The following is a 13,160-nucleotide window of genomic DNA, read 5'->3' as shown; positions in this document are numbered from 1 at the left end:
GTTGTTACCATTGTAATCATCTAGTTAGACAATTAGTTATTAAATGCCAGCTTCACAAGTAGACTACAAACTACACCAAGGCAAGGTGTTTGTTTTATTCCAGAATGGGGCACAGTGTAAGTACCTAGGAAACCTTCCTGGTAGCTACTCAATGAATATTTATTTAATGAATAAACTACTGTATGAATTTTCAAAGGACTTTGTAATCAGGACTGAAGATTTCTCTTTAATATCAGTATTTAAAACCCAGTAACAATTGTTTTTTTCAATAGCAGTTGTATATTCCTTTATAATTATTTTCATTTGTTCCTTTCAGGTAACACAAAGTCAATGAATAAAGAAAATTACTCTGAAGTGTCTCAGTTTGTGTTCCTCGGACTTTCTACCTATAGAACAATGCAGCATTTCCTCCTGGCCATTTCTACAGTGTTTTATGTAACAATTGTTTTAGGAAACCTCCTTGTTGTGTTTACAGTGACTTTCAACAGTAATTTACATTCTCCCATGTACTTTTTTTTGGCCAACCTTTCATTTATTGATTTCTGTCTTTCTACTTTAACAGTTCCTAAGATGATATCTGACTTGTACACTGGGTACAGAATCATATCCTTCCAGGGATGTGTTGTCCAGATGTTTGGCCTTCATGTCCTGGGAGGATCTGAGATGGTGCTGCTCATGGCCATGGCCTTAGACCGATATGTGGCCATATGTAAGCCTCTCCACTACCTGGCTGTCATGAACCTACAAATGTGTGTTTTGCTTCTTTTTGGTGCTTGGGTTATAGGCCTCATTCACTCAGTGGCCCAGTTAGCTTTTGTTGTTCATTTGCCTTTTTGTGGTCCTAATGAGATAGATAGCTTTTACTGTGACCTTCCTTGGTTTATCAAACTTGCTTGCACAGACACCTACAGAATGGGATTCATGATTACTGCCAACAGTGGGTTCATTTCCATGGGCACCTTTTTCTTGTTGATTATCTCCTATATCTACATCCTGGTCACTGTATGGAAACGCTCTTCAGATGGTTTGTCTAAGGCTCTTTCTATACTCTCAGCTCACATCACTGTGGTGGTTTTGTTCTTTGGACCATGTATCTTTGTTTACATGTGGCCATTTCCCACAGTGTCAGTGGATAAGTTTCTTGCCATCTTGGACTTTTTGATTACACCCATTCTGAATCCCATTATCTATGCATTGAGAAACAAAGATATGAAGGTGGCAATGAAGAGACTGAGTATTCAACTCCTTCATTTGAGGAAGATCTCTTAAATAACTCTCAAGGGCACAACTTACTTTGTAAATTTCAAGCCACTTCAAGTAATGCAAATGCTTAAATAATTATACAAAATTTGTTTTTTTCTAAAGATACCATTAATAATATTAAGAATATATAATTTAATATGAAATTACATTGAATCATCTCTCAACTCGTTTTAAACAAGTTATTTGGCAACTGAATTATAGCCCCAGAAAATGTGTATGAGAAGTTGCTGAAAAGCATAGATTATAGACTTAGAATCTGCTGAAAGTATGATCTTAGACAGGCTGCCTAGATTCAGGTAAATTAACTTAGAACTAATATACTCAAACTTTTGAGGGAACTATGAAATGTACAACTCTCCTCTGATTTAAATCCAGAATATGAATATTCAAATTTATATTTTTTTCTGAAACACAAAAATGTGTCAGAAAAGTTTTAAAAACTGGAAAAAAGAACAGAGTAAGGGAAGTGAAATAAGTATAACATAAATAAGTAAATGTAATAAGGGGAAATTGACATAAATTAGGAGGGAAAAAAAAGGGAGAACCTCAGGGATAATGTTTTATGTATTTGATCTGTGGCTACTAATCTCATCCTTGCCTTTCTTGATTCCAATGGAATCAAGCCATCTCTGGTTGGCCACAGGCAGGGACATTTATATAAATGTTGCTTATTTCTCAGTTTTTGAAATTACCACTTAATGTCTATGACTCAATCAATTAATGGAAATTCTTTAAACATCAAATAGATGTTGATCCAATCTTTTCATGGTTCATATTATTATTATTATTATTATCCAACAACTATTCTGCCCAAATTGTTTGCATATAATTTTTCTCTGGTAATTTGTACAACTATTTTATTGCTCAAGACAAAGGCCCAAGTATGTGTGTGTATGTGTGTGTAATCTGTAGAAACTGTGAAACTAATTTAACTTCTATTTTACTTTCATAACCTGAGCCAAATTTGCTGCTAAACTATGAAAGGATGAAAAGACTCCATGTTCTGAGTATCTGTGATCCAAAATTCTTTCTGTATTGTATAACCAGTAATATTTTATAATTTTCCTGCCCATGATTATTTTGTTGCTTAATATTTATAATTTGTAATGAAGTCTTATGAGATACATTAAATTAAAAGAACAAATACAAAGCCAGAGCCCTGTTTAAGGAATTTGTCATATTTCACTTTTGAAGGAAACAAAAGACTAAAGTGCTAAACTCAAAGATTCTGGAGGGTTAACCTAATCAACAAAACAAGCAAACAAAATACAATAAGAGACATTGAAATAAAGAACAATCTGACAGTAAGCAGAGAGGAGGAGGGAGAGAGATAATAGTGGATAAGGGGGGTCATCAAGGAACATGTATGAAGGGTACATAGACAAAGACAAAGGGGGTGGGTTTGATGGTGGGAGGTGGGCATGGGTGGGGAGGGGGGTCGTGGTGGGGTGAAAATGGAGACAATTATACTTGAACAACAATAAAGAAAATTCTGGATGGCAAAACTAAATCACCTGAAATCTTTCAGAGTGAAGAGAAAGAAATCCGCTAGAATCATAATCAAAGCCTGGAGGAAATACATCCAAGGAGTAAGCAAAAATGAGAAGGGTACTTCATCATATAAAAACTACAATCCAGATTCAAATACACTCAGTGCTTGATTGAATAGGGGTGATTACACCTTAACATTTTATGCCTCATAAAGGAAAAAGTAAAAAGTTTCTGAAGAAATATAGAAATCAGAGCTATATAATCTTTTATATACAATGTCTGAAATTCACAAAATAATCATGAAACATGCAAAGAAGCAGGGATATGTGACTCATAATTAAGAGGAAAATAGTTCATTGAAATAACAACAATCATAGTTACAAAGGCTGGCCAAATTTCCCAAATCATTTTGCATTTAATGATTAATAAATGATTACTGACTATATGAGAATTGATATAAAACTTACATTTGGAGATACACATGATTTTTATATGTGAATTGATGAATGCTTCCCAGTACCAAGTAACAGGCCAGGTGTGGTTAATTTAGAGAGCTTACAGTGGCTATTCTGGTAATGTAAGTCCCTGAAATGCCCACAGAAATCCATATGCTAACACTGTAGTCTCTTAATGACATTCTTAATCTCTTGGATTCTTAGAGTGTAAATGACTGGATGTAGGAGAGGTGTGATGACCTTTTAAAATACAGCAAGAAAGTTGTCCATCCAGGTGATGCTGAGTGGCCACTGTGTAATGGGTAGTGTCGGTGGAGAAAACCTTGTATGCTCCATCCTTAGAGAGAAGGCAGACAGTAAACAGAATATAAGAGTAAGCTATTGGCACCTTTATGAAGTAGATGGTTGCCAGTACCCTGCTGTCCACATTTATCAACATTTCTAGAATATAGGCATCCATGCAGGCTAATTTTATTGTGAATGGAATATAGCAGAAAAGACTATCCAATTCCCTGTGTCCACAGAAAGGGAGCTTCATAATCATAGCTAGTTGGCTTATTGAATGCACAAAGCCAATGATCCATGATGTCATCACTAATGCAATATACATTCCTTTGTTCATGATGTTGGAGTAATGAAGTGGTTTGCAGATGGCTGCATAATGGTTGTAGGCCATTGACAGAAGCAGCACCATCTCATCCCCTCTAAAGAAATGTCCAAAGAAAATCTGACACATTCAGCCCCCAAAGGAGATGGTCTTGTTTTCCTTGAGAAAATCTGTGATCATTTTAGGGGTAGTGACTGAGGAAAGGCAGAAATCAATTAATGAGAGATTGGCTAACAGGAAGTACACAGGGGAGCAGAGATAAATATTAGTGATAAGTAGGAGCATAATGATGCTGTTGCCTAAAATGGTGATTAAATAAAGTGAAGAAAATATCACTAGAAGAAAAGCTTGGAGCTTCCATGAATTACAAAGCCCAAGAATAATATATTTGGACACCACAGACTGGTTAACTTCTTCCACTTAGTCCAGTTTGTTCTAAATTCACCTGAAGAAAAAACATGAAATTAGATTTCTTGAGCAAACAGTATATAAATCAAGAGGATTTCTTATATATTGCTGATGGAAGTGTTTACTGGTACAATCATGTTGGGAAAAGTTTGGCCTTATATTGTAAAATTTGACATTCATACATTTTATGGCCCAGCAATTTCATTTGATTTAAATATCCAAGATAAACCCTTGCATATATATATATATATATATATATATATATATATATTTATATTTATATTTATATATATATAAAGAGAAATTTATAATAATGCCCATAAAAAGGACAATGTAATATTACTGAGAAGTATGACAAATAAAGTAAAACTGTATATAATGATATAGATTTTTCTAAGGTATTAAATAATAAGGGGAAAAAGTTCAAAATGGATCCACTTGGCATAATTTTTATAAAGCAATAGAAAAATACTAGTATACTTTGTAGGAACTTGTATAAATAATAAGATTATGTACAAAAAGAGAAGCTGTAAGATGTAAGCAACCTCACGTGTGGGATGGCCGAGGGGCAGCATGAGGATGGACACATAAGCAGTTGTATGTTATTATCAGTCATTTAGGATTTGCATTTGGTCATGTTTTCATAGGTATAAATTTATTCATAAATAGACAAAGGAGCATAAATGCTAATGGAAAAATGGCGAGAGTATGTTTTGAATCAAGAATTATAATCAATTAAATACTGTGGACCTGAGATAAAAGAACATTTTTTTAAAATGACATTTTGTGTAGGGGGTGTATGGTAAGAAAAATAGTTTCTATATATAAATTTGAAAAACTGAAATCATATTTAGCACATTATTGAAGGTTAGTGATTTTTCATTAATGAGTAAATAAATCAGTCAGTTGAAGAAGTGATATTAATACTAGTCTTGCCAAAGTGACAAAATGTTTTCACAAACAAACATAGCTAACTAAGTAGAAGGGCAGATAAATCCGAGAGAAGATGGTTAACAATTAGTGAAAGAATAAAGAAAGGATAGATTATGAGCACATGGAAGAAATTTTCTCTGTTCATGAAACTCAAAGCTTTGTAACCTGTAAGAAATTACTCAGAGCCTGAGGTATACCGTAGCCACAGTGAATCCTAAAGTTTAGTCTTGAATATTGAACTCTGAGATGCGCTTGAAAGCCTTTATGCCAGATGTGATCTAGGACCAAAACAAGATAGCTTCTGAGAAACTAAAATATGGAAATCTCTGCAATTACTAAAATGATCCAAAAATCTGTGATTAACTCTGGGAGAGAAACTGCATCAAGTTACTTGAGAAAAAGAATTTTTATTTTACAAATGAGAAGGTCCTTGGACCCTGAGGCTCTGGCTACACATTTTTAGAGTTAGGAAAATCCCTCCCTTTCCAACATGTCCATAGGAAGATTCTTTCATTCAGTCTCGTATGCCTTAGCCTGAGAAGCCATGGCTTTTCAAATATTTGTTCTCCCACACAGTCTTTGTCAGGTGACTTTCGTGATAGCAGAGTGAATCACATATACAAGATAATTAGAGTTCTTATCACAGTCAGAGAAACTTTGTCTTTAAATGACTTATTTTTTATTATTTAAATTATTTAAAAAATCTAACAATCTTATTAACCTGGGAAATAGATCTATATATTTCTTTCTCTTTCTTTTTTAACTTTTTTCTTTTTCCTAATTGTTTTCTCCTTTTCATTTTTACCTTCTCTTCCCTCTCCCCTTCACTTTTACCTCTCCACTCTCCTTCTTCCTCCCCCCTCTTTTTTCTTCTTCGGCTTCTTCTTCCTCTTTTTTTTTAAACAAATATCTCAATCTTAATGTCTTTGCCTTAATAGATCAATGATCTCCAAAAACCCTTACAAAGTTCTTGATGAGTGATGTTAATAGCCTTCTATCAAAGTTGGGAACAGCTATATAGTTTCCTTTTAAATTTATATGAGAAACACTTTTTATGAGAAACACTTTTTATCACTGTTTCATAACCACAATAACAATCGTAGTCATTTTACTAATGGAAAAACCAAGCCAACAAAAGGTAAATGCTGAAAGTAACACAGTTAACAGAGGACTTCTTAGAGTTAGAAAAGAATATTGATTTTGGGAAGAGTTTAATTTGGTTGAGAAAACATATTTCTATGAATCAAGAAAAAATAATAAAATTCTTCTTAAGAATTAATTTTCTTTTCATATGTCTCTGGGCCCTCACTCAGTATGCCCTTCTTGGAGAAATGTCTGTTCAGGTCTTTTGCCCATTTTTTAATTGGGTTGTTTGTCTTCCTGGAGTGGAGTGTGTGAGTTCTTTATATATTTTGGAGATCAAACCCTTGTCTCAGGTGTCATTGGCAAATATGTTTTCCCATACACTTGATTCTCTTTTCATTTTAATGCTGTTTTCTTTAGCCATGCAGCCGCTTTTTATTTTCATGAGATCCTATTTGTTTATTCTTTCCTTTATGTCCCTTGTTCTAGCATCATTAGCCACCAGAGAGATACAAATTAAAACCACAAGAGATACTACTTCACACCAGTGAGAATGGTCATCAGAAACAAATCAGCAAACAACAAGTATTGGAGAGGGTGTGGAGAGAAGGGAACCCTAGTGCACTTTTGATGGGAATGCAGACTGGTGTAGCCATTGTGGAAAACAGTATGAAACTTCCTCAGAAAAATAAAAATGGAACTGCCTTTTGACCTGGCAATTCTACTGCTGGGATTATACCTTAAGAACCCTGAAACACCATTTCAAAAGAACCTATGCACCTCAATGTTCATAGCAGCACAATTTACAATAGCCAAGTGCTGGAAGCAACCTAAGTACCCATCAATAAATGAATGGATCAAAAAACTATGGTAGCTTTTTGCTAGGGAGAGAAACTCGTGGATCGGTGGAAGAACAGAACAAAGGGTCTGGGTTAGCAAAACCTTTATGAAAGCAGGACATCAAAAATTATAGTGGACATTGAAAAACCAGACGGTAAGGAGACTGCTTCAGGACCACAGGGACCCAGGGATCAGTGCAGAGACCAGGGGGGTTGTAGCCCCCAGGCCCAGTCCTCCCAGGTCTGCCTCAGGGCAACCAGGAGAGTGGAGTTGTTGTTCCCTCCCTGGACAACAGGGGTTGAGCAACACCAGGGGAGGCCTTGTTTCTTGAAGGCAGGGAGAGGGGAGTTGGATGGGAGACACTCACACCGGGGCTGCAGGCATCCGAGCATAGCCCTGGGAGGGGTGAGTGCCCCCAGCCTGAACGACCAGAGGTGGGCTGGACGTGCACCCGCACCCCCAGCCCGGTGACAGTGTGGATCTGTGGAAAATCCAGACCTTGAAACCGTGAACAAGGAGAGGGCGAGGGGGTTTGCGGGTTTCTGGAGCCTGCAGTGGTGAACTCGGGGGGAGCAGGAGTCCCTTTGGGATCTCTGACTCTCGCGCTGTGGACCCGTAAGGGAAGTGGCACTTCGGGGGTTCCCAGAGCCTGCATCAGGAAATTGGTGGAAGTACACACCCCTTCGCTATCCTTGGAGCTTGCTCTGTGAATCCAGAAAAGATGCGAGTGCTTCTCGAGAACATAGAGCCTGTGAAATTTGGGGGAAGGGCGCGTCTCCCTGCCATCCCCGGAGCTTGCATTGTGAACCTGGAAAAGACACAGGAGCTCTGCTGGGCCCCAGAGCCTGGGAAACCACAGCAGTGAGCTTCAGAGAGTGTGCTCGAAGGACCCATACCCACATACAGGGTCCTACAGGGGACATCAGATTGGCTCTGGGGAGAGCGCCATGCTGGCCCTGGGGACAGTACCTGAGAGACTGACTGAGTTTTGACTGGGAAGAGTGATAAGCACTCCAAATGCCCCTCAGCCTTCTGAAGCCAGGAAGACCAGAAAAACTGGTCTGGCCAGTTACAAACCAACAAGAGGCTTTTTTTTTTTTCTTTTGGCTATTGTTTGATTGTTTGATTTTATCTTGTTTTTTAAGTGACTTTTTATTTTTAAATTCTTAGTATTTTTATATTCCTCAATTCCTTATGTTTCTCTTCCTTTCATCCTAGTATTATTCCTTCCACTCCAAATTTATCTCTCCTGCATTCCATCTTCTGCTTTTTTTCCCCTTTTTTTTTGAGTTTGCAAGTTACTGTAAATTTGTATTATCTTTTTCTCACTTTTCTGACATTTTTTATTTTAATAGTATTTTGGTATTCTTCTTTCTGTATAATCTTCTTTGCTTGACTGGTTATACTGTCATTTGATAGGTTCCCCCTGTTATCTCAGTCACAGTGTGTTGATAATTTACTATCCTTCATGTGTGTTCCATTAGTATACCTCTCAAGGTTCTATACTCCTTATTCTTGTTATCTAGATCTCATAGATTCTGCTACATGATTGTTGCTTTAATATTACTGTAAATAAGACCTAGTTCATACAATTGTAAATACTACTCAACACCCCTCCCTGATCTCAGACCACTTTGCAATTTCCTGAACTATATTATTGTGGGGGTTGCCACTATTTTTTTGCACACTACTCCTATTTACTAATCTTCATTCCCACCCTACCTCAGATTCTGACCTCCCACCGCCTCACAGCTTTCTAGATCCAACTAACAATCCTTTCATCCCGAATAAGAGTCTTATCTTCTTTCCATCCTTTCTAAAATGTGGCTAGTAGGGTGGAAGATCACAGTTAACAGTATAAGTAGCCAAAGGCTATCCCATCTCTTCTCTACTGGCTGCTACTGTAAATATTATAGAATACTGTCTTGCTGTCTTAAAACATTTTGCCTTACTCCTCCAACTGATCACAAAAAAAAGTAGGGGGAAGCTGTGAACACCAGGATACACGAAGGAGATTGCACCGCTGAATCTCACAGGTATTCTACCACAGGAGTTTACACCATAATCACAGGGAACAAGAACAGATCAATTTAAGAAACAGAGGCTAACAAGAAGAGTCTCATGAACAATGAGAAAACAAAGAAACAATCCCCAAATGAAGGGAAAGGAGGAAGCCACAGAAAAAATGCTAAATGAAATAGAGGCAACTCAACTATCAGATATTGAGTTCAAAACAATGATTATCAGGAAGCTCAATGAACTCACAATGAGCTACCAGAAACTACAGGGAAGGTACAATGATCTCACTGAAAACTATATCAACATGAAAAAGGAAATAGAAACTATCAACAAGGGCCAAGAGGAAATGAAGAATGCAATTTCTGAACTGAAGAGCACAGTAGAAGGAATGAAAACCAGGATTGATGAAGCAGAAGACCAGATTAGCGAATTGGAGGACAAAGTAGAAAGGAACACCCAGAAAAAGCAAGAAAAGGAAAAGAGGCTCAGAAAGAATGAAGAGGGATTAAGAGAAATGCAAGAAAATATGAAACATAATAATATCCATATAATAGGAATGCTAGAAGGAGAAGAAGAAGAGCAAGGAATAGAAAACCTATTTGAAAAAGTAATGATGGAAAACTTCCTTAATTTGATGTGAGAAAAAGTCACACAAATCCAGGAAACACAGAGAGTCCTAATCAAGAGGAACCCAAAGAGGCCCACCTCAAGACACATCATAATTAAAATGGCAAAATTTCAAGACAAAGAGAGAATATTAAAGGCAGCAAGGGAAAAACAGGAAGTAACATATAAGGGAGCCCCAATAAGGCTAACAGCTGACTTCTCAATGGAAACGCTCCAAGCCAAATAAGAATGGCAAGAAATATTCCAAGTAATGAGAACCAGAGGCCTGCAACCAAGGCTACTTTACCGAGCAAGGCTCTCAATCAAGATAGAAGGCCAAATAAGAGGCTTCCCAGACAAAAGAAGTCTAAAAGAATACACCTCCACCAAACCAGCTCTGCAAGAGATGGTAAGAGGCCCTCTTTAAGGAAAGAAAGGAAAAGAGAGGGAGAGAGGAACACACATACATAAAAGGAAATGAATATGTAGCTATTAATAATAACCTTAAACTTAAATGGATTAAATGCTCCAATCAAAAGACAGAATAGCTGATTGGATAAGAAAACATGATCCACACATATGCTGCTTAGAACAGACCCACCTCAGGATAAAAGACATGCACAGGCTGAAAGTGAAGGGCTGGAAACAAATTTTCCAAGCAAATGGACAGGAAAAAAAAGGCCGGGGTAGCAAAACTCATATCAGACAAAATAGACTGCCAAAAAAAGGCCATAAAGAGAGACCCAGAAGGGGTCTTCACTTCATAATACTCAAGGGAAGAATCCATCAAGAAGACATGAATATTGTAAACATATATGCACCCAACATAGGAGCACACAAATACATAAAGAAAATCTTAGAGGACTTAAACAAAGATATTGACACCAACTCAATTATTGTGGGGGATTTTAACACCCCACTATCAAAAATGGACAGATCTTCCAAACAAAATATCCACAAAGATATTGTGGCATTGAACAATACCCTAGATGAAATGGACTTAACTGATATATACAGAGCCCTCCATCCAAAAGAAGCTAAATACACATTCCTTTCAAATGTACACGGAATATTTTCAAAGAGAGACCACATGATAGGACACAAAACAAACCTCAAAAATTTCAAGAAAATTGAAATAATACCAAGCCTTTTCTCTGACCACAAAGGACCGAAACTAGAAACCAACCCCAAGGGAAAAAAAAAAACCAAAACACTCAAAATCATGGAGATTGAATAGCATGCTATTAAACAATGAATGGGTCAAGAATGATATTAGGGAAGAAATCAAAAGGTTTCTGGAAACAAATGAAAATGAACTCGCAACAACCCAAAACTTATGGGACACAGTAAAGGCAGGCCTGGGAGGGAAGTTCATAGTGATACAGGCATACCTAAGAAAGTTAGAACCATTCCAAACAAACAACCTAACCCTACGTCTACAAGAACTCGAGGAACAACAACAAAGACAGCCCAGAGCGAGGAGAAGGAAGGAAATAACCAAGAGCAGGATTAAATGACGTAGAGACTAAAAACACAATTCTAAGGCTCACTGAATCCAGGAGTTGGGTCTTTGAAAAGATAAACAAAATTGACAAGCCTTTAAGCAGGCTCATCAAGAACAAAAGAGAGAGGACCCAAGTAAACACAATCAGAAATGAAAGAGGAGAGAGTACAACAGATACCACAGAAATACAAAGGATTGTAAGAAATTACTACAAAGAACTGTATGCCAAGAAATTTGAAAACCTAGATGAAATGGACAACTTTCTAGAAAAATATAATCTTCCAAAACTGAATGAAAAAGAAACAGAAAGCCTGAACAAACTAATAACAGCAAAAGAAATTGAATGAGTAATAAAAAAACTCCCAACACACAAAAGCCCTGGACCAGATGGTTTCACAGGAGAATTCTAAAAAGCATTTAAGGAAGAGCTAAGCCCTATCCTTCACAGACTATTCCAAAAAATCCAAAATGATGGAAGACTCCAAAACTCTTTTTATGAGGCCAACATCATCCTAATTCCAAAACCAGATAAAGTCACAAGAAAGAAAGAAAACTTCAGGCCAATATGGCTGATGAACATAGATGCTAAAATCCTCAACAAAATCCTGGCAAACCGCATCGAACAATACATTAAAAAGATCATAAACCATGACCAAGTGGGATTCATTCCAGGGATGCAAGGATGGTTCAATATTCGTAAGTCAGTAAAAGCAATACATCAGATAAACAAAAGCAAAGACAAAAACCCCATGATCATATCAATAGATTCAGAAAAAGCATTTGATAAGGTACAACACTCATTTATAATAAAAACACTCAGCAAGTGGGAATAGAGGGAGCATTCCTCAACATAATAAAGGCCATATATGAGAGACCTACAGCCACCATCATACTCAATGGGCAAAAATTAAAATCTTTTCCACTAAGATCAGGAACAAGACAAGGATGTCCACTTTCACCACTTCTATTCAATATAGTACTGGAAGTTATAGCCACAGAGATCAGACAAGAAAAAGAAATAAAAGGCATGCAAATTGGAAAGGAGGAAACAAAACTGTCACTGTTTGCCGATGACATGATAGTGTACATAGAAAATCCTATAGACCTGACACTAAACTATACTACAGGGTCACTGTAATCAAAACAGCTTGGTACTGGCATAAAAACAGGCACGTGGACCAATGGAACAGAAGAGACAGCCCAGAAATAAACCCAAGTTTCTAATAAATGAATTTGGCAAAACAGTGGGATACAAAGTCAATATCCAGAAATCAAAGGCATTTTTGTACACCAACAAGGAAACAGCACAAGAAGAAATCAAGAAAAAAAATCCCATCTGAAATAGTAAAAAGAAAAATAAAATACCTATGAATAAACCTAACCAAAGAGGTAAAAGACCTATATTCAGAAAACTACATAACACTGAAGAAAGAAATCATGGAATACACAAACAAGTGGAAACATATACCGTGTTCATGCAGTGGAAGAATTAATATCATCAAAATGTCCATACTACCAAAAGCAATTTACACATTCAATGCAATACCTATTAAAGTACCAATGGCTTATTTCACAGACATAGAACAAATACTTCAAACATTTATATGGAACCATAAACAACCCCGGATAGCTGCTGAAATTTTGAGAAAGAAGAGTAAAGTAGGAGAGGTCACAATACCTGACACTAAACTATACTACAGGGTCACTGTAATCAAAACAGCCTGGTACTGGCATAAAAACAGGCACATGGACCAATGGAACAGAAGAGAGAGCCCAGATATAAACCCAAGTCTCTACAGTCAATTGATATTTGAGAAAGGAGGCAGCAACATAAAATGGAGTAAAAATAGCCTCTTCAACAAATGGTGTTGGGAGAACTGGACAGCCACATGCAAAAAAAATGAAATTAGAGCACCAACTTACACCTTGTACAAAAATAAATTCAAGGTGG

The 13,160-nt window shown here is 36.9% G+C and overlaps 1 protein-coding gene and 1 pseudogene across 1 annotated transcript; one reads left to right on the top strand and one right to left on the bottom strand.

Moving 5' to 3' along the window:
- Window positions 1-327: 327 nt before the first annotated feature.
- On the top strand, window positions 328-1,269 carry LOC123808690 (olfactory receptor 4F6-like). The gene has a single exon (XM_045823489.1). The coding sequence runs from the start codon at window positions 331-333 to the stop codon at window positions 1,267-1,269; it is 939 nt and encodes a 312-aa protein (XP_045679445.1). The 5' UTR covers window positions 328-330.
- A 2,096-nt stretch (window positions 1,270-3,365) lies between these two features.
- LOC123808452 lies at window positions 3,366-7,735 on the bottom strand (annotated as a pseudogene).
- Window positions 7,736-13,160: the final 5,425 nt, after the last annotated feature.

The sequence above is a fragment of the Phyllostomus hastatus genome, unplaced genomic scaffold (genome assembly GCF_019186645.2).
Source record: "Phyllostomus hastatus isolate PE091 unplaced genomic scaffold, TTU_PhHast_1.1 phas_scaffold_501, whole genome shotgun sequence".
NCBI lineage: Eukaryota > Metazoa > Chordata > Mammalia > Chiroptera > Phyllostomidae > Phyllostomus > Phyllostomus hastatus.
The sequence above is the reverse complement of the archived record's forward strand: the minus strand, read 5'-3'. Positions and strand labels throughout refer to the sequence as shown.